The 23,783-nt window shown below is 46.9% G+C and overlaps 1 protein-coding gene across 1 annotated transcript in view; it reads left to right on the forward strand.

Annotated features, from left to right (window-relative positions):
- The first annotated feature begins 14,453 nt into the window (after positions 1-14,453).
- Positions 14,454-23,783, forward strand: part of LOC135897149 (uncharacterized) — a 193,136-nt gene continuing 183,806 nt past the window's right edge. The window contains exon 1 of the mRNA XM_065425711.2: positions 14,454-15,068. Coding sequence (XP_065281783.2) covers positions 14,993-15,068 — 76 coding nt within the window. The 5' untranslated portion in view covers positions 14,454-14,992. The remainder of the gene's footprint in view (positions 15,069-23,783) is intronic.

Below are 23,783 nucleotides of genomic sequence, written 5' to 3' on the forward strand. Positions count from 1 at the left end.
CAACTTATGTATACGTGTTATTTCTTTGAATAAAATAATTGGAAGTTAGCGCTTGTCTGTGTCGGGTTCCCCGTCTCACGTGTCAATTTTGCGCGTCAACTGTACTCCTAGATTAACAACTAACCCGCTCCCAATCCGTCCTATAAAGGCCACCAATTGTACGTTTTCCTTTTAGTTGGGCCGAATTTCGTGTTTTCGTCCGTTGGCAAATCTCTTCCTTTTGAGTGGTCGGATATACAAACGGGTGAAACGGTCTTTGTGCGAGGTCTAGCGCTATCAGCATTTGCTACGAAGCTCTGAGAGCGCGATGCAGAGCCCAAGATAAGACTTCCTTGTGCGATTCGTTTCGGCTAAATCGGAAATTCAAAGATATGATAACGAGCGGATATTTCAGGCAACCTGAGTCAAGAACGCCCATTGGGCGTGTACGTTGCAAGCTTAAGCTGTAATTTGGACTCCTTTGGGTCTAACAACAAAAGATAAAGTTAAAAAAATTGGCAACCAAAAAGAAGAGATATGGTCATAGCGTTAGATAGGGGCATTTTATATGCCTAACGGGGAAATCTGTCCTGAGAAGTGTCGCACCCAACAATGGGGTATGTGGTCATTACCTATATAAGCAATTTGTCGAGAACGCTGATCCAACAACGCTGGGCTTTTATTTCCTCGTCAGTCGCCCTAAACGGCGCTTGGCCATTGTCTTCGAACACCGCTATTGTCTATATATAACCGCTGGCCTCACCTACGGCACATTCCTTCTGCATAAGGTAACCACTAGGTATGGCGTACTGCTCCTGCGAGACAGAAAAGATCGGCGCAGTCTCTGCCTGCAATTACACAAACCATTAAGCTCAGTCGTACAATACGGAGAGATAATTTACTGCTGTACCGTGTTTTTGGTAAGCGGAGTGATGTGCGCCACAGGGCAGACAGTCTCCCTCCCTTTTGATGCTTTCTATTGCAGCCCCAGCTCCTTCAATCACGAACTCGATGTACGCCGTTATTGTTATAGATTTCTGGTAATGATCATCATAACGCAGTCACATAAGAAGTAATACAGACAAATAAAAATGACAGCAGGCTGCGACGTTCAGCTTAGGAAATTGACTCTCCAACTCTCCAAGCAATATTGCCGACTATGGGGCTTCAAGTTAATTTTGATAAGCCGGGGTTCTTTAACGTGCACCTGAAACGCGGTACACGAACTATTTCCCCCTCCACCTCCCTCGGAATGCGGTCACTGTGGTGCAGGTATACGAGCCCGCGACCTCGTGCTCAGCCGCCCAACGCCATAGCCACTGAGCAAACGCCGCCACCCTACACCCCCCGGCCCACTCCCCCATATCTGCAGGGGCGTCTTCACAGGCGAGGGGTGCAGGTGGTGATCAATAGTGCCCCCTCCTACCACTATGAAGCGACCAGTGATGAAGTGCCTTCCGGCACCCCCAACAAGAGCGAATAATTATGCTCCATACTTCCACTCCAACTAAGCAGTCCTAGTGCCTCCCCTGCATAACCGGGTTCAGGCCCTTGTTATAAAAGGCGCAAATTCAAGTTCACATTGGTTCCCTCCTAAAATGGCAGCGCTCATCTCGAATATAAGCTCACCCTTTTATTCGTAAGTTTTGCCTACTTCTCTATAAGTCTTGAAAAGTGGCCCCACCGGGCCGGCAGCGAAACCATAACGACGCTCCGCAAAGCGGTATCCTCGGTTACCTCTTATAGAACGGCACGTGGCACCGCAAACTAAACCTTGCCGATCGCTCGATAACCGCTATAGGAAGAAGTCGGCTGAAACGGTATTCTATACTCCGGCTTCGAAGGAAACGAGAAGTGCGCAGATAAGGCAGAAACTTGACCATGCACGCACCGCGTCGATTTGTCACGGTAGGCATGTGCGACAAAGTGTTTGCTTGTGGGTCGCATGGGGTCACTATACGAGCGAACGTCAGGAAAAGACGAGCAGAACGATATGATCGAGCAATCGGGCGGCTGTGCAAGTATGAAGAATGAGGTAAACAGCGCTAAACCAAATGAAGCCTGTTCTTGCAGATCGTACATCAAGTAAAAAAACAAAAGAAAAAAAGAGCGGTATATTTGCTGATATGCAATCAGATAAGTGCACGGGCACTTGGTAAGGTAGAAACAAGGAGTTGCCGTGCCCCCCCCCCGTCCCCCCCCCCTCCCCCCGAAGAAGAAGCTATTTTTATAAGAGATGTCATTTGTATGTGGGTGTGTTTCCAATATGATTCCGCGCGCACGATCGATACACATGACACGATATTTGAGATGAAATACGTTAGATGCACTCGTTTCTGCCGCTTCCTTGCTTCCAGCCACTATCCCTTGAACTCATCTGTAATGCTGAAAAATGAAATTCGCCTGCGCTATATATAGACTGCGTACTTCAGAATACGTTCTCTGCGGTCACGCGATGCTGACTGCGCAATAACGCATAGAAGCGGAGACTTGAGACCAAGTTCTTGTGGGAAACGCATACTGACATGAGAGGGCGAACTACAGTTCGGCTCCAAGCGTTTGACTTGCTTGATATGACTTGATTACCCCATTCTTCTGGACAGTCTTTCATGTGAAGGGTTATTACTGGGTAACACAGCTCAGAGACAATGAGCTGAAATTATCAGAACTCTGTAAGGTGTTTCTTCGTGCAAATTTCTGTAGAATTGGCAAGCTTTTTTTTTTTTTGTAAGTGCGAGCGATCATAAAGGCTTCAGTTGAGATCTTTACAATGACCTCGGCTGCGCTTCGAAGCAGGTTCTTTGTAACACTGCTGGTCCCCATTTCGTATCTTATTCTCTCTCTCTGGAACTGTACCGAAAAGAGAAACTATGCTGCGACTGTTTGTTTTACTGTAATAAGTCCATTTTGAGAAGTCTTACGGGACGAAATAGTTCTTCCCGTCAATAATAACTAGGGGAAAGATTGAGCCACACTATATCTTCAATCTTAAAAGGAAAATCTGGACCGATTGAGGGTTATACATACGGGAATGTTTGGCGCGAAATGACTTTCCGGAGCGGCGATGTCCCGTTTTTAACACAAATAATCGTCCGCGTGTGGCAGTGATCTTCTTTATTGCTGTTCATCGAACATCACGTCATTCTTTCGTTTATTCAGCAATTTATCTTTGCGAACTCACCGGTGACGTACATGTGACTAACATCAGTGATGCTACACTGAATGAATGAAAGAATGAATGAATGACTGAAGAATGAATGAATGAATGAATGAATGAATGAATGAATGAATGAATGAATGAATGAATGAATTTGATGCCTTGTTACTGAATGGACTATCATAAAGAAAAAAGCTAGTGGTACCGTGGTTGATAATGAGATTGTATGGCATTTTTCATTTACGCCTGCTTCGTACAAGCATCTAGAACGAATTAGTGTACTTAATAGATCTATTTTGTTCATATGCGTTGGATAGATCAGCCTCGAATACGGGTCTCAGATAGCGAATACGTAATTGCCTTTAGTTCTGATAAGCAATTTGTGCGCTTATATTTGTACACCTTGTGGGGCGTAAAGCATGTGAGAGCTCACGGAACACAGTGCCAGTGAAATGGCAGTCCGAGAAAAGGATCAACGTGAGTTTCTTTTTCTTCTTTTTTAACGCGTTCACATAATAAACAAATGTGATGTAATAGTTCTGCGGAAACTTGCAAGGTGGAGAGAAAAAATTTATAACGGGAAAATGAGACATCCAACCAAACGTAGCAAAGTGCTACAAAGGAAACCCAAACGGATCCCTCAAAAGAAAAGCCTCGCTTGAAGAAAGATTTGTCCTGGTCCGGGATTTTTAACCCGGGCCCACGGCCTTTCCGGGGTAGCCTCTCTGCCATATGAGCTAACCAAAAGGCTAGCAGATGGCAGGGCGACGTCGAATTTATCAACAACTCGAAGCAAAGGCAAAATTTTGACGTAGTAGTTCTGCAGAAAACCGCAAGGTTTGACGTAGTAGTTCAGCGGAAACCCGCAAGGTGGAGAGAAGTATTGAATAAAGGGAAAATGAGACAACCACCTGAATGTAGCAATTGCTACAAAGGAAACCCATACGGGTTCCCATACGAATCCCATACGAAACCATACGAAACCCATACGGGTTTGTAGCAATTGCTACAATCAGGTGGTTGTCTCATTTTCCCTTTATTCAAAACCGCAAGGTGGACAGAAGTAATTAATAAAGGGAAAATGAAACATCCAACAAAATGTAGCTAAGTGCTACAAAGGAAACCCAAACGGGTTCGTCGAAAGAAAAGCCTCGCTTGAAGAAATTTTTTAAAATAATCAATCAATCAAACAATTAATCTTGTTTATTTAACTCGCCCAGAAAAAACCCTAAGGTCTGAGTACTGGCGCAAGCATACATTAAATAATAATAATAATAATAATAATAATAATAATAATAATAATAATAATAATAATAATAATAATAATAATAATAATAATAATAATAATAATAATAATAATAATAATAATAATAATAATAATAAACGACTTCAGCTAGATAAGCCCAGTGAAATCTCGTCTTCGTGAAATGGCATTGACGGGTACTGAGAAAAAAAAATCGTGCGATATACGGTCGCCGTCAGTCCAGCTACTTGAAGGACAACGCAAGCTTCCCTAATCGCGGCGAATAGTAGAACGCGTGGCGGTACAAACTGCCTCCGAGTTCAACGCCACTCGCAGGCGGACAGGCGTTGGGTTATCCTCGGCCCGCTGTCACTGTAACCTCGACGAAAATTGCTGTGCAACTCCGAGATTGCAAGGTAGCGAAACGCTTTCTCTTGTCGGTGGGCGTGGAGTCAGCGGCGAACTTGCTCTGCGCTGTGTGTTCAAGGCAGCTGCCGTTGTCATTGCTGCTGGTTGTTGGTGTGTACGCGCACGGCCAATTTCATTTCGCGACGCTGGCCAACTTATACTTTTGATGTTGTTTACTTGTTTGTTCTGTTTTCGGCACCCGCGCGTTTGACGGCGAGCTCTCACGCGACGAGAGCGCGTGCGTGTCACGACAAGGTGTTTCCCGATATGAGTTCGCCTCTCAACCTACCAGGGCCCAGCTAAGGCAAGACAACGCCCACTTGCTCGTGTTCGGGAATTGTTTTAACTCGATCGATGGCGGCTTTAGAGCAACGTAGCGATCGGGTAAACTACCGGTTCCGTTGAGAAAAATGTGCACCTTCCGCGTTGGTTGCTCTGCAGTGAAAACATTCCATTGCCTGGAGCTTCGTGGTAGAACCAAACCCTTTCAGATCACGGATCACTGCGAGTAACGTGACTTAACGGGGGGTCTTTAAATCATGGCGTTTTACGTGCCAAAACCACTTTGCGATTATGAGGCACGCCGTAGTGCAGGACTACGGAAATTTCGACCACCTGGGGTTCTTTATCGTGCACCTAAATCTAAGTACGCGGTTGTTTTCGCATTTCGCCCCCATTGAAATGGGGCCGCCGTGGGCGAGATTCGATCCCGCGACCTCGTGCTCAGCAGCCCAACATCATAGCCACTGAGCAACCACGGCGGGTGACGGGGAGTCTTTCTGTGGTGCGAATTTTATATTTAATGCGATGCCATCACGGATTATTGTCAGAGCACAGGCTTTCTTTGGGGCTGTAAGCGTATCATCTTTTTTTTTCACTCGAGTCTCACTGCCAGTTCCTTTGGTAGCCATGAAGGAAGTGACAATATATCGTTATGTGGAGATAAAAAAAAATTATGCAGATCTCACGCACTGTGAGAATCGATGATACGCAAAGCATTCAGCAGGAAGCTGGATATCCAGCGTCGTTTGGGGTTCCGTACAGGGTCACGAGGTGTCGTTCAAGTCATGCATTCATGTCATACAAGTCATGAGGGCATGTCATGTATGTCACGGTCGTAATGTAAGATGCGCGTCATGAGATTCATGTCATGTCGTGAGTATCCCGATATATATACAGTTAGAAAAAACGACCACGAGCACACGCAAGATAGATAGATAGATAGATAGATAGATAGATAGATAGATAGATAGATAGATAGATAGATAGATAGATAGATAGATAGATAGATAGATAGATAGATAGATAGATAGATAGATAGATAGATAGATAGATAGATAGATAGATAGATAGATAGATAGATAGATAGATAGATAGATAGATAGATAGATAGATAGATAGATAGATAGATAGATAGATAGATAGATAGATAGATAGATAGATAGATAGATAGATAGATAGATAGATAGATAGATAGATAGATAGATAGATAGATAGATAGATAGATAGATAGATAGATAGATAGATAGATAGATAGATAGATAGATAGATAGATAGATAGATAGATAGATAGATAGATAGATAGATTCAAAGGGCCTAAAATAGGCAGAAATGCTTCGAGTTGCTAATAATAAATAAAAATCGGCAGCATGTTGCACTCCTGTAACACGCGAAGGCTAAAGCCTGCTGCACACGTGGTAGTGCATTAGGCTATACGATTGGAGGTGCCAGACTTCTTGCAAAAGATGTTGAGCTGCAGTGTGTTGCAAACGTATTGGTGGTAAACGCAAAGGTTCGTTCTCTCTTCTCGTCTTCTTTCTTTCTTTCACTCTTTCTTCTTTTCTTTCTATCGCTACTTCTTTCTTTCTTTCCTTTTCTTTCGTTTCTTCTTCCATATTCAGCCATTGCGCCTTTGCTTGCTTACGGTGGTATGGGCCATTCCTTATTAGTTATTTTCTTTTCGGGTATGAGTGAGCCATTGCTGGTGATGATATTTTATGAACCACTCGACTACATGCCGTTTTCTTTTTCTTTTTTTATATGAGCCATTGCGACGAGCCACTTAAGGCTTTCGCCTTAATAACCCGCAGACTTTAACTATTCGTCCGGTTCTGAGCTTGGTTATTTACTGCGAAAGCAGTAATTTACTATGACAGCAGACACCGCCACATTCTCAACATCTTCGCGATGCCCACAACAAAGCCTCAGTGAAAGGGGTACGGCCAGTTGCGGCCTCCGAAACACATGTACAAACACCACTGCTCTCGGAGACTGCGTGGCGCTCAAAGATCCTGCGCACCCACCGCGGTGGCTTCGTGGTTATGCCGTTGCGCTGCTAAGCACGAAGGCGCGGGATTGAATCCCCGCAGCGACGGCCGCACCTCGATGGGGAGAAATGCAAAAACGCCCAAGTCCCGAGGAATGGGGCCCCGTTAAAGGTCCCCTGGCTGTCAAAATTAATCCTGAGTGTCCCACTACAGGTGCCTCATAATGAAATCGTGGTTTGGGTACGTTGATCTCCAGAATTCAATTAAATCCAAAGATCCTGCGCAAATTACAGGGTGCGAAGAATTACTGACTGACTCATTTGCTAGGGCGTCCGACTGACAGCTGCTCATTGAAGCAGATACCTGAGTTCGAGCCTCAGTGAGTCGCAACGAGCGATGACTTGCTCTTTTTTATTTTTTTTTTCGCACAGCGTGGTGTTCGCCATTTGGTGAGGATGAAGTTGAGGTCGAGAAGTTGACGTGACGGTGACGGCGCGACAATTATTGCGTAAGGAAAGGATGAGCGAGCGCAGCAAGCACATTTTCTTGGCTCTTAAAGCTGCTTTTGCATTCAAGTATTAGAGCTGTAGGTGTAATACAAGTACGTACGCCAGTGTCGTAATACTTTGTTAAAAGTTAAGCAAACTTAGCTGGTCAACAGAGTGGAAGTGGTTTCGTTTTCAGGAAAGGCAGAGAGGTTGGCCTGAGCTGATGCGTTCTAATCTGCTACCCTGCACTGGGGAAGAGGGAAGGCAAAGGAAAATATTTAGGGATGAATTCTGGCGAGGAGAAGGCAAGAAGTGGTTGCGCACGCATATTATACAATGGCCCAACTAAAGGCGCGCGTGCAGTACGTTGGCGGGCGGGAACTTCAACAACGCATGCATTGCCTGCCGCACAATTGTATAGGATCAGGCCATAGGCCGCAAACAGCGCCCTCCAGCAGCGGTTTCCTGCCAACGCTGGCTAGCAAACTGTCCAACGTCTGTCTATCACGCAGATATGCCAACCCATCACATAACGTATGTTCAGTCAAATTGGGCAGTCAACTAGTGAATAAAATTCAACAGCGAGATGAAGTATATGGCAGACGAGGGCAAACTGAAATGTATACAGTACAAAGCTACACACGCCTTATGTTTGAGCAAGACCGATTTGGCTAAGAAAAAAATTTCCAGGAAGAAAAACTTAGAAGAGCCAGTACGACACTTGTAACTACTCCTTGATTCGATCGACTACTTCGTGTTCGTATCGTCTTTCATTTCGGAGCTCTTAGATTGTTAGACGTTTCAAGACTACGGCCACGAATCTCTCGCTCATATGAAGTCCACCCGCACGCGCGGCTTTGCACGACCATGGCATCAGAGATGTCTGATAACTTAGGTCCCAAAATACTCCTTCCACTCGTCTCATGTTGGTTTTCAAAACTCACGCGCTGAGTTTCCTTTCACTGCGGCGCGTGATAACGGCGTTTAGCTATTGGTTGCGGTCGCGTATTCGAACAGTCGCCGCACCGTGAAATGCAATTTGGATTCTCGCGCGCCTTCGGCGCTAGCGTTCTCTCGCGTTTCGCCGCCGAAAAGAAACGCGGCGCTTCGTGCTCGTGACACGGGTCCACCGAATCTGTGCCCAGAGGCGACGGCTGTCGTCTCTATACGTGTATCAGCGCGCGATGCCGAATGCGGCAGAAATTGCTGGCGCACGACGTGTTGAAGTTGGGAACGACTGCGGACGCAGATTTCGTGCGTTGCGGAGGAAAGGGAAAAAATTACCTTCCTGTGAATTACCCACTTTGGCGGAGCGAGTGAGTGATTGTGTCGTTAGCGGGTACAACCGGGGTTTGTGAGATGCGTTTCGATCAAAATGGTACCGTCTTCCGCGTTTTATCTTTGTCAGCGAAGTTCGTAAGCGCTATTCTTGTCTCGTAATTGGATATCATGTTGAGCCTTTCGTATTTAGCGCTGGATAGAGCTCACTCTCACGCTATTCTTGTCTGGTAAATGAATGTCATTGTTCAGCGCCGTTATGTATCTATCACTGTGTAGTTCCCCCGAACGCTATTTTTGTCTCGTAAGTGGAATTCTCGCTCTCAAACTTCACCTGTAAATGCTTATCCATGCCGTATGTGCGGGTTATATGGCTACATTCTTCAACCAGTAAAGTTACTCATAGCAGGTCTTAAATTCATGGATAAACTATTCCTCAGAATTTCGAGAATGGCGGCCCGCAAACAAATTTCATAAAACATAACATTCAAAGCGCATACCTATCTGTCCTGGAGAGTGAAATCGGAACGTAGAGCTTAACTACGACTTGAAAGAAAAAGGTCACGCGGTTGTCTTTCAATGGTTGCCCGGCCATTGCGGTATCACTGGAAGTGATGAAGCAGACGATTGGCTGCTCGGGTGTAACGAAAAGAAGGCCACTGCGTCCCGATTCTGGTTGAGGGTATGCATTCAGGTGAGGAGGAGGCAATTAAATGTGCTCTCTCTCTCTATCCCTCTTTGTGTGTATGTGTGTGCGTGCGTGTGTGTGTGTGTGTGTGTATGTGTGTATGTGTGTGTGTGTGTGTGTGCGTGCGTATCCGTGCGTGCATGTGGTGTGTTTATGTTTCACACACACACACACACACACACATTAACGTTTTTGCGTGTGCGTTTAATTTTTTCCCCTTTTAATTCTGGGGTTTTACGTACCGGAACCATGATCTGATTAAAAGGCACACCTTATATAGTGGGGCGACGCCGGAACCATTTTGACCACATAGGGCTCTTTCACGTGCACCCAAATCCAACAGCACGAGCGTTTCTCTTCATTATTCTTTCACCCTGATTGTAATGCGGCCGATGGAGTAGGGATCGAACCCCCGACCTTGAGCACGGTATAGCGGAACGACACACACACTAAGCTACTGCGGCGTGTGTGTTTGTGTTTGTGCCTTGAACACAGCAGCCCACGCCTCATTTAGACGTAGGCGTGCGCAACCACTCTTTCCTTCGGCGCATTCCCCGAATTCACGAGAAGTTTCTCGTAAGTATCGCAGGTGTGGACGTCCTCGAAAATGAAACCAGATTCGCGAAACATTGAAAGTGAACATTTCCCTTTTATTAACGTTATTAAGAGGTAAAGGCGCCGCTGAAGTTTGATGTCGGTCAGACATACGCACGCGTGGCCGCCGACCGCGCGAATTCTCACGCGCGCCGCAGACGGGGTGGTATTCGTAAACTGGTTCATAACGTAATCAACTCGTCACTCACTGAAAACATTCCGAGACCGGCTTGTTCACGAAAAAAAAGAAAACTCCGTCCGCTCATACGGGAGTTCCCGTAGCACGCCTTCCTCTAACAATGGTACATACGCGCGCGGCAGCCTGCCAGTGTGGCCCCTGCCCGTATGTGTATATGTGCTCGCATAGTTGCATTCGTCAGCTGCCAACTGTTTTGAAAGGTCAGGGCGTTCGTTTCTTTTTTTTTTTTCTGCCGTCGAGCGATGGCGTGTGTAGCCACAGACGGAACACCTTGTTGACTTTGCGCGGGCGCAATTCCCGCTTCATTCCGCAGCCTGTAATGCGTTTTTCGCAACTGCCGGAGACGAAAAGAACAAATCCGTCTCGCCGCCTCAGCGTTGTAAATCGAAGCCGCGGAGAAAAGTGCGCCGAAAGTCGCTATGTACGCGAGCGAAATGTGGGCGCGACTGTGACTCCGCCTCATTTTCAATATTGTTTGAACGCGTTCCAAGATCTCTCTCCCCCTCCTTTCTCTCTTTTCCCACACTGCGCAGTTTACGTGAGCGCACGGATTCCGTGCTTAGATCAACTGATTTGATTTGATCTGACTTGTGTCGTCTTTGTCGGTGCACCAAATTGCCTCGAGCATATGAATTGCTATGCGCATGCAGAAAAACATTTTACGGGGGCTCCCGTTCTTATTCGCCGTGGGCGAATCCTGCGAGCTTGAACACAAATTAGTCTTTTTGTGTCTTTGTGTGTTTTTTTCGTGCTATTTTGGAAGGATGCATGGCCAAAGTGGGCCTAAGTTAGCTGGTTAGAGAGAGAGATAGAAAGATAAGTCATAAGGGGAAGGCAGGGAGGTTAACTAGATTGAGCTCGGTATAGCTACCCTGCTCTGGAGAAGAAGGAAAGATGACTGATTGAGAAAGAAGAGAGGAGTTCGCACTTTACACTGTTACACACACAAGCCTTGATCGCTGTGTCAGTCACAGGCGGTCATACAGGCTGGTGCATTTCGAGAGACGCAGCAGCGCCTTCGTGTCCTTGCACATAACAGATGCACGGGGCCACGGGCCCAAGATCGCCTCATCTGTGGAAGGCCTGTTCGTCTAAGTGCCCCAAAACTGTGCGAAGGGCACTCCTCTGATATTCGTGTGCGGAGAAGGAACGCAGGAGATCTTCGGTCATTTCTTCGACCCCACATGCGCTGCAATGGGGACTATCCGCCAATTCAATTAGGAGCGAGTAAGAGTTTGTGAAAGAAAATCCTATTCGCAGGCGGTGCACAGTAAAGTATCTTTCCGTCGGTTAAAACCGGGTAAAAGTTGTTATCTCATATGTGGTTGCGTGGCACATAGGCGCCGGTTGGTGAACCCTGATGTATTCCATTTTCTTAGAGTAGTAATAGGAAGAACTACGTGACTGTATAGCATCGGAGGGTACATCGTTGGGGGTTATATGTTGAGAGAGGTGATCACTGGAACCAGTGGTGACCACGTCGTTCTTACCGGCCTGGAACATTGGTACAGCGACCACTTGAATGGTGGTGGTAGGTGCAGCAGCAGGACTATTGTAATGCATTCTGAGAGCCAGACTGCGTCATTGATTCGGAAGAAAAGTACACCATAAATGCCGAATGAGTGTTCAATACGCCTCACGTGTCGTAGCGCGGCAGCAGGCGAGGCGGCACAGGGTATCTTGTTTGGTACTGAAAGTACAACAGTGGTGAGAAGAAGGCGCCGCCCATACAGGAATTATCGAGTTAGATACGATACTTGTGGATACAGAAGTTACTTAGCCTAATACCTTTGTCGTACTCGGGCCTTAGTGAAACTGTGAGCTGATATTCAATATTGCAAATGAGAATTTAAAAAAATTTTTTTAAGCGTCAGAATAGTATTTTACTGGACTAGTTGGTTCATGGCTAAGACGCGCTTGGTCGATTGAATTGTTCTTTTCACGCAGGTGCTGCTATATACGTAACCGCATGCGCGAAAAAGAAAAAGAAATCAGTTAACAGTTCAGCGAAGTTCTCCTCTGTCTTCCTTCGTCCCGTGTTTCAGATCAGCTGTTCGATTTCGTCTTCGTTAAGAGTTGTAACACTGCCAAAGTGCCCGTGGGGATGATGTACTGCACGAAAAGCATGTACATACCCAGTCGCACAAATAAGAAATTATTACGGTCAATGACCAAGTGAAAATCTGAACACAAAGACGTTTGAACATGCTCGCGGGTTTCTTGGTATTTGTGTTTACAGATTTATTTGGTCTTTTACCTCAATATGTTCGTGCAAATGTGATGTGACCTGACGAAATTTCCCACACAGATCGTAGGAAGCATGCAAGCGAGTAACAGTCAACAAAGCGGCCTGCTGACTTTGCCGCGCAGTTTTGGATTCGTTGAGTGCCACCAATTGCCTGCTGCGTAAGTTGGACCCCTCCTTGCTGTGGCTACAAGTGCCATTTAGTTTTTCCCCCTGCGAATCAATGTTGCTGTGCTGCTTATACCTGAGAGAGGCGACTACGAACGCTCATTCCTACCGTCTTACCCATGGCCCGACGTGCGACTCCTGTCGGCCATTGAGCACCATTGAGCACTTGCTGCGCATCTGTCCTCGCTACAAAGTCCAACGTCTCCTTCTCCGGACAACTTTGAAACGACTGGACTCGAGATCATCTTTTGAATTAAAGATTCCCGCACCGCGGAAAAATCCGTCGCTGGCACAAAAGGTTGTTCGTGCACTAGGGCAATCCTTGAAGTGCGCCAGCATGAGTGACCGTTTATAGTTCTCCCATGCAACCTGCCGCTTGTGCGTGAGATCCACTCTCTTCTTATTTTCGTCTCCCTATTCCCATTTTCCTCACCCCCTGTGTAAGGTAGCAAACCAGACGCCCGTCTAATTGACCTCCCCGTCTTTCCGCCTCTTGCTTTCTCTCTCTCTCTTTCCATTGCTCAACACACATAGGCAAGACCTTGTGGCGCTCAGACTGAACCTGTCCAGATAGCCAGTCGAAATACGCGCACCCCGACTCCAATTTCGTAAACGGCTACAACAATGATGAAGAGCTGAAGGAAGGAAACTAGGTAGTTGAGTTCCCATACCTCTAAACCACCAAACCACACGGCTGGACATCGCTGTGCTCTTCTTTTTTCCGCTACGTTAGCTTCACCACACGACAAAGCTAGCCTGTATGAAGAAAGCACGAATAGATTTTATGTTCTTGGGCACTTATTGAAGTGACTGTGATTCTCTTGTCATATTCACACGCTTAGAAATCCTGTCGTTTCCAAATTTCTCATCAACAGCCGCAATGGAGAAAGTGGAAGACTCGAGTCCAGGGGAGATGTCAAGCTATGCAGTGAAGAGGCTTTCCGGCGCAATGAAAATGTCCTCGCTTTATTTCGTTATAGCTGGAAATTACACGAGAAAAAAAATAAAAAGAAGCGCTCTTTCGTCACTCGTAGCGCCTTCAGTGAAATAGAAGTGAAATGGTGAAGCAGGCTCCGATCTCTCCACCTGATCCACCAACTAAATGTAATATTATCTTTAGCTATTGCGAAGAATTCGTTCACGAAAGCTCGTCTATGTCTCCTTCCACGAACAGGCCTCAGCGTTAATGTAGAGATTGCTTTGAAAACGCAATAGATAAACAGCTTATCCCAGCTATGTGCTCATTTATCGCTAGCACCTTCAAGAACGCGACACTCCCTCAGCATGCGACAACGCGTCCATTTAAGTTTTCGAGATTAACCTCTCTGCGACAACCACGTAACGGCACCGAGCGAACGAGAGGGCGTCGCTGTCGCTGCTACAGGCGCCTGAGGACTGCCGAGATGAGCCATACGCTCACCCACCTTGGAAAAGTGCATAATGCAACCAGCGAATGAGAGAGATGACTGCTTCCGATGCAAAGCTGAATGCGCTGCAGAGCATTGCAGCTCATCGCTTCGCATCGTATCGCAGCGCGGCGATGCGCATCCATTTCGCACCGCCAGCTTCCGCTCTTCTGGTTCCGCGTCGCCCGTTGACCGCATCCACTCGTGCCGAGCGCGCACTAAGCTCAGTCGCCGACGCCGTAGGGTAACGGCAGTAGTCTGCGCGAGAGTGAGGATGCCAAAGGTAGAGGGAGAGGAGGGTCGTCCTCCTCTCGACGCGGGCTAAGCCGTCCGACAGCGACGAGAGCGGCGGGCGAGCGAAAGTAGGCCGCTCCAACGTGACGCCGGATAGAAATCGCCGCCGCGAAACAGAAAGTTGTGCACTCGCCCCGACCGATGCAGCTGAGCCGCCGCCACTCCTGAAACCGCGCTCTCGCGCGCGCCCCACCTGTCTTCTCCGTCCGCTCATCCATCCGTCGACGCCGCTTGCTCCGCGTGCTCCGACGCGCGAGAGCATCATCGTCCATCGACGCAGCAGCGTCTGACGCTGCGACGCGTGACTGAGCCTGTGGGCCGGTCCGTTCTTTACGACGCCGTATCATCGGCGCGCTTCGCTCGTCCTCTCTTTGCTCGTGCGTGTGTGTGTGCCTACGCCGACGAACTGAGGATTAACTTCGGTGTGGTGGGACGTCAGTGACCGTGTCCCCTTGCAGTGCCGAGAGTGTCGTCTCTGACGCAGTCTCTCCCCGAAAGGCGTCAGTCCTTTTTCGTTCCTCACCGCCGTCCTTTATACGCCGAATTGTTGTCTCGGTGCGCGCCAACACCGTGAAAAGATGTCCGGTTCCGTGTCTGGAGTGGCGACAATGTCGCTCGCCGGCTGTGCCTTGGCGCTCTGCTGTCTTCTGAGCTGTGAGTATCCACACTTGGAACGCGAGATTACTGCTGCGTGCGGCGCGTTTTTTATCGCGTGCGACTTTCGCTCATGCTGTCCTACCCGTGTCTCACCTCCCACCAAGTGCGCGCAGGCACGTTGACGAGCACGCATGCAAAGGCCCAAAGCCGGGGACCGGAGGTTCTGTGGCGAAAACGCCTCGAATATTCATTATTTCATATCAGAACGCCCTACTAATGCAGAGAAGCAGATTATGAGCCGGTCAGAAATACGCTAGGAATTTAGGAACGGGTGTCAAGACACTCTATAAGACACTCTTATAGTGTAACGTCCTGTGTACGCTACAAGCTCATTAACTCTGACCATTGTCATTTTATCACACTGTGCGTTTGAAACACGTTTGCAGTTTTTAACGCCCAGATATTACTTTCTCTGCACTGTAAGTGCGGCTGTGCTTTTGCTGTCATCCTGCAATAAAACAGGGTTAGTTTTTGCAGTGTGAAAAGCTCTGCGTCATGACCACGTTGAAAAAAGACTTGCTTGGTCTTGTTGTCCGAGAAAAGGCGACAAGAAGCTATTGCAGGCGTCACGGAAGTCTCTAATTGTAAGATAACGCGTAGTTTGGCACGTACTCTGCACAAATCAAACGGGTCAACATTTGCATACAGTGCACAGTATTCAAATGACAGCGAACGAACTTCTATTTACAGTTAATGCCATGCAAAGCGGCTAGATGCCTATTTCGATAGGGCCACTGGTAATATTTTTCAACTTAAGGTCGCTTTTGTTAAAGTAGGAAGTGCAACACCTTCAACCACGTCGTTGCGTGCCAAGCTAGAAACTATACCTCAACACGCACAGGACAAGCGTCACGGTGTGCGCATCTCAGGGCTCGAGATCGCATACGTTACCAGGGAGACCGCTCTTCGAGGCGCCTGCTCAATCACCACAAACCTTAGTGGCCGATTAGGCGCTCGTGAAACGCTCTCCTCTCTTCGAGTAACCGGTTCACGGTGTACGCTTTTCCCGGCAAACGCTCCGTGTTTTACTTATTGCCCAAATCTCCCTTCTCGTTCGCTATCACCCGGCAATGCGGCTCTACCGGCGCGCGTGCGATGTTTTGTAGCACGCATTGCCGCCACTCGAGCAGGAACAGCGGCAGCGCCGCGTTGGCTGCGTTTATCTTGTTTGCGCGGAGAACCGCACTGATGTGACGCCGGCGCAAGACGAGTGCCGAAGCGGTGCTCGTTTCAGGAAAGGCGAAAAAAAAAAACGAGCTATAGGAGCGACCGGTAGCGTCCTTGAAGGTAAATCACGGGAAGCGGCCGCAAACTGGAGCTCTTGTTTACAAACGTCTTCCTGTCTTCTGCGTGCTCGCCGTCCATGGTGCATGCGAGCAACGATTGCTTTCGCGATCTAACGTGAAGGGAGATTTGCCACGTCGACTAAAGAATTGCAGGTCGTCGCTTCGACAGCTGCTGACGTTTGCCGCTCGTCGCCAACTGGGGAAAAAAGAAAGAAGCAGGTGAAAATAATAAATAATGACTTAAAAAGCCTAGCACATTGTAGGCTACAGTCAAGATTCGCCCACTGTAGCGACCGTATGTTGAATAGACATCGTGTTTGTCCCTGCATATGCTGCATTCTTACGCGGCGTATGCCATTTTTCTAACGCACCTTGTCGCAACCGCGTTTCGTCTTAAGCGCTGACCATGCTGCGCTGCCACAATCGGTTGGTATATGATCATTGCCTCCATGTTTCGGCTGACTCACGCGGGGTATACATGGCCGATGTCGGGGGTTGTGCTGTGACCATGTAAATTGATGCTGTATAGGGTATTGTGGCGCGAGGGCAAGTAATGGCCAAAGAGCGCTAAGAAATGGTATGATGTAGTCGATGGGACCGTCTAATTTCTTGTCAATAACCGCAGAGGCAAATATGGGGCTAATGCTTGCGGGGATCGCTGGTATCGTTGTTCAGTCATTTTAAGTTCAGCCGTCTATACACATAGGAAACTCGTGAAAATGGGTGAGAAAAATTTACAAAATCATAACTAAATATCAGTGCTGTGGAACTATACGAAACTAGGAAAACTCGGATGTGTCAAGATAGAAATAGAAAAAAGAGAAAGAAGGGAAGAAAGAGGCGGGGTAACCGTATTCCATGTGGACTGAGTGCTCAAGCTAAACTGGCCAGTCTGGCCGACTTAAACCCAGCAACGATGACAGGTGACCTCTAAGCAATCACCATTTCGCTAACACAGACTATAGTGGATTATATTTAGAATGAGGCGAATATCTAGTCATACATATCTGGCCACAACATACAAAAATAAAGAGAAAACACAATGAGGTTTCACAGACGCCTGTGCTGTTACAAACACCAGTGGTACTAACAGGCTTTCTGTCTTCGGCGGAGTCTTCGGTCCAAACCTTATGCCATCTCCCTATAGCGTAGTGTTCAGCATAAAAGCGGAATGTCCCGCAGCCCGTTTTGAAACTTCAAGACTGAGAGGTGCATCCGAACATGTAATCGTTGCGAGCAGCTCAGCGAACGCGAATATTGTTGCAATTTTTTAGGAGTGGAGTTAGACATAAATTTGTTTTGAATTATCCAAACCGCAGTAGAGTTATAGAAGAGCCGAGTGAGAAAGGCAAACACTGGCATCACTGGCAAGTACATGGTGCGATGTCACGAGATAGATATCTTTCGATCTCAATATCTCAGAATGGAGTGGCCAGAGTGCACCTCTTGTCTAGAACGACGTCCGACCTTATACGTTCTCTAGTATATATGGCTGCATGCGGCGCAGTCATGCGCCAACCAATCAGAGCGCTCGTATAAGCTTTCCGGACCACGGCCTTTCCGATAGATGTAAGAATCGCGGTAGCTTATCACTCTCAATCAAAAAAATATATATATACAAGTGAGGGTGCGGTCAAAGAACTAAGAATAAAGAGGAAAACAAGGCCTCGACGTCTTTACCGGGCTTTTTCCACGCGCGCGCGCGGTGTGCTGGTATCTTAACTGAGAATCCAATCTGGCGAACACAACAGGTTCCTTCGAGGGCCGCCAAACGTTCCGTTGCGCGTTTCCTTCTCTGACTGCCGTTTATTGTTGTTTCGTTTTGTTGCTCTCTCGTTCTTTGTGACAAACGGCGTGACTGCTCGCTTTCATCGCTCATTAGGGCGCGCGCGCCCGCGAGTTGGCGGGCCGTGGCACGCAAATCTCCCGCGCGTCATTTGCATGTCTGTTGACGCGGCCGCCGCCTCCTTCGCCCGTGGTCTGAGAGAGAGAGCTTATGTCGTTTTTCTTTTTTCGCGGACAAAGTGTTCTCGGCCAAAATAGAATCTCGAACACGCGTGTTCCTTAGGAAGAAGAAAAAATAAGAAGGAGCGAGGTGTCCTTGCGCTGACCGTGAAGCGAGAGTGGAGGTAGAAACAAAAGCTCGCACCAGGAAGCGGCGCGAAGTGCGACTCGGGCATTCGCTCGCTAGGTATCGCGTCTCACATTTTTTTCTTATACGAGTGTCGTACTACGTGTCGCGTTAACGTGCGTGGTTTCTGCTGCGTGGCACTCTCTCTCTCTCTCTCTCTCTTATGCGCAAATCACTAAAAAAAATTATATTCCGATGTTTTACATGCCAGAGAGAGAAAATTATAAATGAAAGGCAGGGAGGTGCCACGTGCCTGAACCACGGTCTGAGTTTGGACCATTTGAGTTTCTTTAACGTGCACCCAACGTGCCAACAAACTATTTACTAAGGTAATCGCAAATAGAATCAGGAACACCTTAGACTTCTGTCAAGCAAAGGACCAGGCAGGATTCCGTAAAGGCTACTCAACAATAGATCATATTCACACTATCAATCAGGTGATAGAGAAATGTGGGGAATATAACCAACCCTTACATATAGCTTTCATTGATTACGAGAAAGCATTTGATTCAGTCGAAACCTCAGCAGTCATGGAGACATTACGGAATCAGGGTGTAGACGAGCCATATGTAAAAATACTGAAAAATATCTATAGCGGCTCCACAGCCACCGTAGTCCTCCATAAAGAAAGCAACAAAATCCCAATAAAGAAAGGCGTCAGGCAGGGAAATACGATCTCTCCAATGCTATTCACAGCGTGTTTACAGGAGGTATTCAGAGACCTGGATTGGGAAGAAATGGGGATAAAAGTTAATGGAGAATACCTTAGTAACTTGCAATTCGCTGATGATATTGCCTTGCTTAGTAACTCAGGGGACCAACTGCAATGCATGCTCACTGACCTGGAGAGGCAAAGCAGAAGAGTGGGTCTAAAAATTAATCTGCAGAAAACTAAAGTAATGTTTAACAGTCTCGGAAGAGAACAGCACTTTCCAATAGGCAGCGAGGCACTGGAAGTCGTTAGGGAATACATCTACTTAGGGCAGGTAGTGACTGCGGATCCGGATCATGAGACAGAAATAATCAGAAGAATAAGAATGGGCTGGGGTGCGTTTGGCAGGCATTCTCAGATCATGAACAGCAGGTTGCCATTATCCCTCAAGAGAAAAGTGTATAATAGCTGTGTCTTACCAGTACTCACCTACGGGGCAGAAACCTGGAGGCTTACGAAAAGGGTTCTACTCAAATTGAGGACGACGCAACGAGCTATGGAAAGAAGAATGATAGGTGTAACATTAAGAGATAAGAAAAGAGCAGATTGGGTGAGGGAACAAACGCGAGTTAATGACATCTTAGTTGAAATCAAGAAAAAGAAATGGGCATGGGCAGGACATGTAATGAGGAGGGAAGATAACCGATGGTCATTAAGGGTTACGGACTGGATTCCAAGGGAAGGGAAGCGTAGCAGGGGACGGCAGAAAGTTAGGTGGGTGGATGAGATTAAGAAATTTGCAGGGACGGCATGGCCACAATTAGTACATGACCGGGGTTGTTGGAGAAATATGGGAGAGGCCTTTGCCCTGCAGTGGGCGTAACCAGGCTGATGATGATGATGATGATGAACGTGCGGTACAAGGGCGCCTTTTTTTTTTTTTTTGGTCCACATAGAGATGCGGCCGCAGTGTCCGGGAGTCGAGCCCGCAACCTCGTGCTTAGCAGCGCTGCGTCATAGCAAATATAAGACACCATGTCTGGCGCCCAATTTGTTCGGATAAATTTATTTCAAACGTGTTTCTCTATTGTCTGTTCACTTTAAGCTTTTTTGTTTGTTCCTGGCTTAACTCTGCGCATGTTTTTACAATCGTAAAATTTCAGGTCAAGAATTCTCTTGTTGAGAATGCCATGTTGAGTTGAGATCAATTACGGAATCTCCCACTGTGCCTTCGTGACTACAACTTTTGTGGGACCGATTCCCATACGTAGTCACCGCATCACGCAATATTCAGCATGCATCAATGCAATATTAAACAAAAAACATTGACAGTATTTATACAGGTGAATTTTAAAGAGTTTGAGGTGACAAAAGTTCAAAGCCCTTAAAAACACATTCTACCACCCCTCTCGTTTCATATAATTGACAGTGAAGTTCTTGGAATCGAAAAGCGAGCAATTTCCTATCTTCCTTCCGACTATGTCGAAAAAGTCAGCCCGTGTTTTCTTTCCACGATTATGCGCAACGCTCATGGAGCCGCGATCGCCTATATTTCTTCTTTTCTTCTGCTGATCGGGCAGTAAATTCATGGGAAGAGGCACTTCTCTACGATTCACGGAGACAAGGTTGGCAAATTGCTCGCCGAGAAAGCGGCGGCACGTTTACCGAGCGGGCACGCCGATGTTTCGGCGAACAATCGACACAGACTCCCGCAGCAGCGAACAACGCAACCTACTGCACATCACCCCCGAGGCTTCAGCGTATACAAGCGATGTCTCTTTCCTGATCTTTTGTTCCGAGCAAAAAAAAAAAAAAGCGATGGTCGTTTTCCCTCTAACAAACCACGGCCTCGACCTTGTTCGGGAAGTGTTCATATACTACGTGCTCTGCGGCTGTAGGATGGCTCTCGTTTTGTTCAGCGCGGAAAGTTGTTTCGTTTTTTTTTTCGCCGTTTCTTTTTTTGCTTGTTTGCTGTTGGTTTTTTGTTTTCCAACACGCATGACCGACCGCGCCGAAGCCTCCCTGTCGCATGTACAGCGTACACACCAGATCGCATCTTAGAGAACGCCCTGTGCCGTTCCAGGCCAGTGATGATGTGATTCGTTGCGGCCCTGTTATTAGTCGCGCCTATGGGCGAGGAATCGCCGCTTGTCGCGTGCGAATTTGCGCGGCGAGGGCAGGCAGAGCGGACGGGTTGAGCGTAATGAATGATGGGCTGCGGTGAACGCGCTCGTTTCAGAGCTTGGTGTTCTCCCCAAGTTTAGTGGCCGCGACAAGGTTAGTGAGCTTGTCGTTGCGGTGCTGCCATTGGTTTCTATATGTTCCTTTCTATCTCCCTCTCTCTTTCTTTTCGGGCACGATAAAATAATTTGTCTGTGAGCAGCCTATTTATATTTACTCATGAAGGTGTGCGACGAAGGTAACTAATAGAGTGCTTGTACGACCTGTGCGTTTGATGCTAGGAGCGGTAGAACAGCGTTATAATTAAATTGAATTCTGGGCTTTTAGGTGCCAAAACGACGATATGATTATGAAGCACGCCTAAGCTGGGAACTGGGTGTTAATTTTGACCATTTGGGGTTTTTTAACGTGCACCAAATGCACGGTACACGGGTGTTATTGCATGTCGCCCCATCGAAAGGCGGCCGCCTCGGCCAGGATTCGCCCCCGCAACCTCGGGCTTAGCAGTGCAACACCAAAGCCACTACGCCACCACGGCGGGTAACAGCATTTTGTGTGATGCCCAAAACATTAAGAAATTTACATTTCTTGATTGCTTCTTACAAGCGCGTTTCTGTTTCTTCTTTTATTTTAACACAGGGCTTAGTATGACTATACGGATGGCTTATTGCTGTAGTTAAGATGCAACCACTAATCTTTGTGCAGTGATAATGATTAGAGAAAAGCAGATCATGCTTGCCCTTTTTATTCTAAGCGTGCCCTATTTATACACCTGTCCGCCCCTCCTCAACCCACCCCAGCCCCGTTTATCTCTCTCTCTCTCTTTCTTTTTTTATGTGAAAGCGTATGTATACTTTTGCTCAGAACCATTCACTGATCTGCGCTCGTAATTTTTTCTGCCGTTAATTGCACTGTCACTCACGTGGAGAGAAGCCTTCCCAAGTTTTTTATAAGACTCAGTATATGCGTTTAAGTTACATTAAGATCCGTCAGTTATCGGAAACCTCCTCGCTCTTTTGTATCTATAGTTAGCAACGTCGCCCATTCCAGTTGGCGCTCATCAGCTGATATTATAGCGGGCAACGCTCAGTTTGTTAGTATTTCAACAAGTTTCCAATTCTGACCGCAAACGAGAAATCGCGAATTACTCAAGCATGTACACTGCATGCAAACTTCATTGGTGACCCATAACAAGCTAAAAAAAATGCAGATCCGGCGCGCATCTCGGAATATATGTGAAACTTCCGTAAAGCCGTTAATCAAATCATATAAATGTGCCCAATTCATTGCTGCGTCCTTGGCGTAAAGAAAATTAGCGCGCACCCGTGCTATACACAATGGGACCCACGCATCGATATGATCTCAAAGAGCCAGTTGGAGCTGGCACGAAAGAAGTATACGTGTGACTCTGGCTATATGCACGAAGCACCGAGTTTTAAAAAAGAAAGGCTTCCTGTGAAAACGCAACGGAAGACTAAGGAATAATTGTTCTCTGGGACACGAATTGGAGATCGTGCGAGAAGTCAGAAACTATTGATGGTTTGCTTCATTGAGCGGTATAGTGCAGCGTTTTGGGGGAATGTTCTACAGCGAACGTTGGAGAAAGAATAACACAATAATCGCATCACTGTCAGGTATCTTGATAGACAGGACAGGAACCTTGCGATACGATCCCGTTTTCCTTATTGAATCGCAGTCTCTGGAGAGCAAGAACGGGGAAGCAAGAATACTTTGGGACCTCCTTCTTTATTATACGTTTACTTAGTAAATGTATTAATGTTTAAGATTGATTGATTGATTGATTGATTGATTGATTGATTGATTGATTGATTGATTGATTGATTGATTGATTGATTGATTGATTGATTGATTGACATGCCGAAACAGCCCCGAGCAACGAAGAGCATTTTCCAGGAAAAAATAATTCAAAATACGCTGGATATACGCGCGTTCCACCGATGCCCTTGATTGGTTTCACCTCTTTCATAAGTGTTTAATTTTGCCTGATTATTGACTTCTGGTATGCTTGCTGTATTGACTTTGGTGCCCTGAAATACGGGAAAAAAAGTTTAACTACGGCCTGTTAGATCATCGGGCTACTGTGTTGGTTCGATGCCCGCCATTATGCATGTATTCTTTCGTATATATATATATATATATATATATTTTTAAGTGTGAGCTATTTTGCAAGCCAGCTGCAGCACCCAGCAGCCACGGTCAGGAAAGTCCGGGAGGGCTCGCAAAAGAACAACTTCGCATTGATAAACTGCGTGTTTTCCCAGATAATGTTTCCTGCGAAAGAGAAAGCAGGAAAACAAGCGTGCGTAGCGAGCTGTGTCATGGACCGTGCACCATGCTGCGATACTTATTTGGCCACCCTGTCCGCGAGTCGTTATGGCCTCCGCTGCACTATATTTTCCGAAAAGGACCTACCTGCTTATCGCCCCTAATCTTGTTCACGT

Source organism: Dermacentor albipictus, chromosome 5 (assembly GCF_038994185.2).
Source record: "Dermacentor albipictus isolate Rhodes 1998 colony chromosome 5, USDA_Dalb.pri_finalv2, whole genome shotgun sequence".
Lineage (NCBI taxonomy): Eukaryota > Metazoa > Arthropoda > Arachnida > Ixodida > Ixodidae > Dermacentor > Dermacentor albipictus.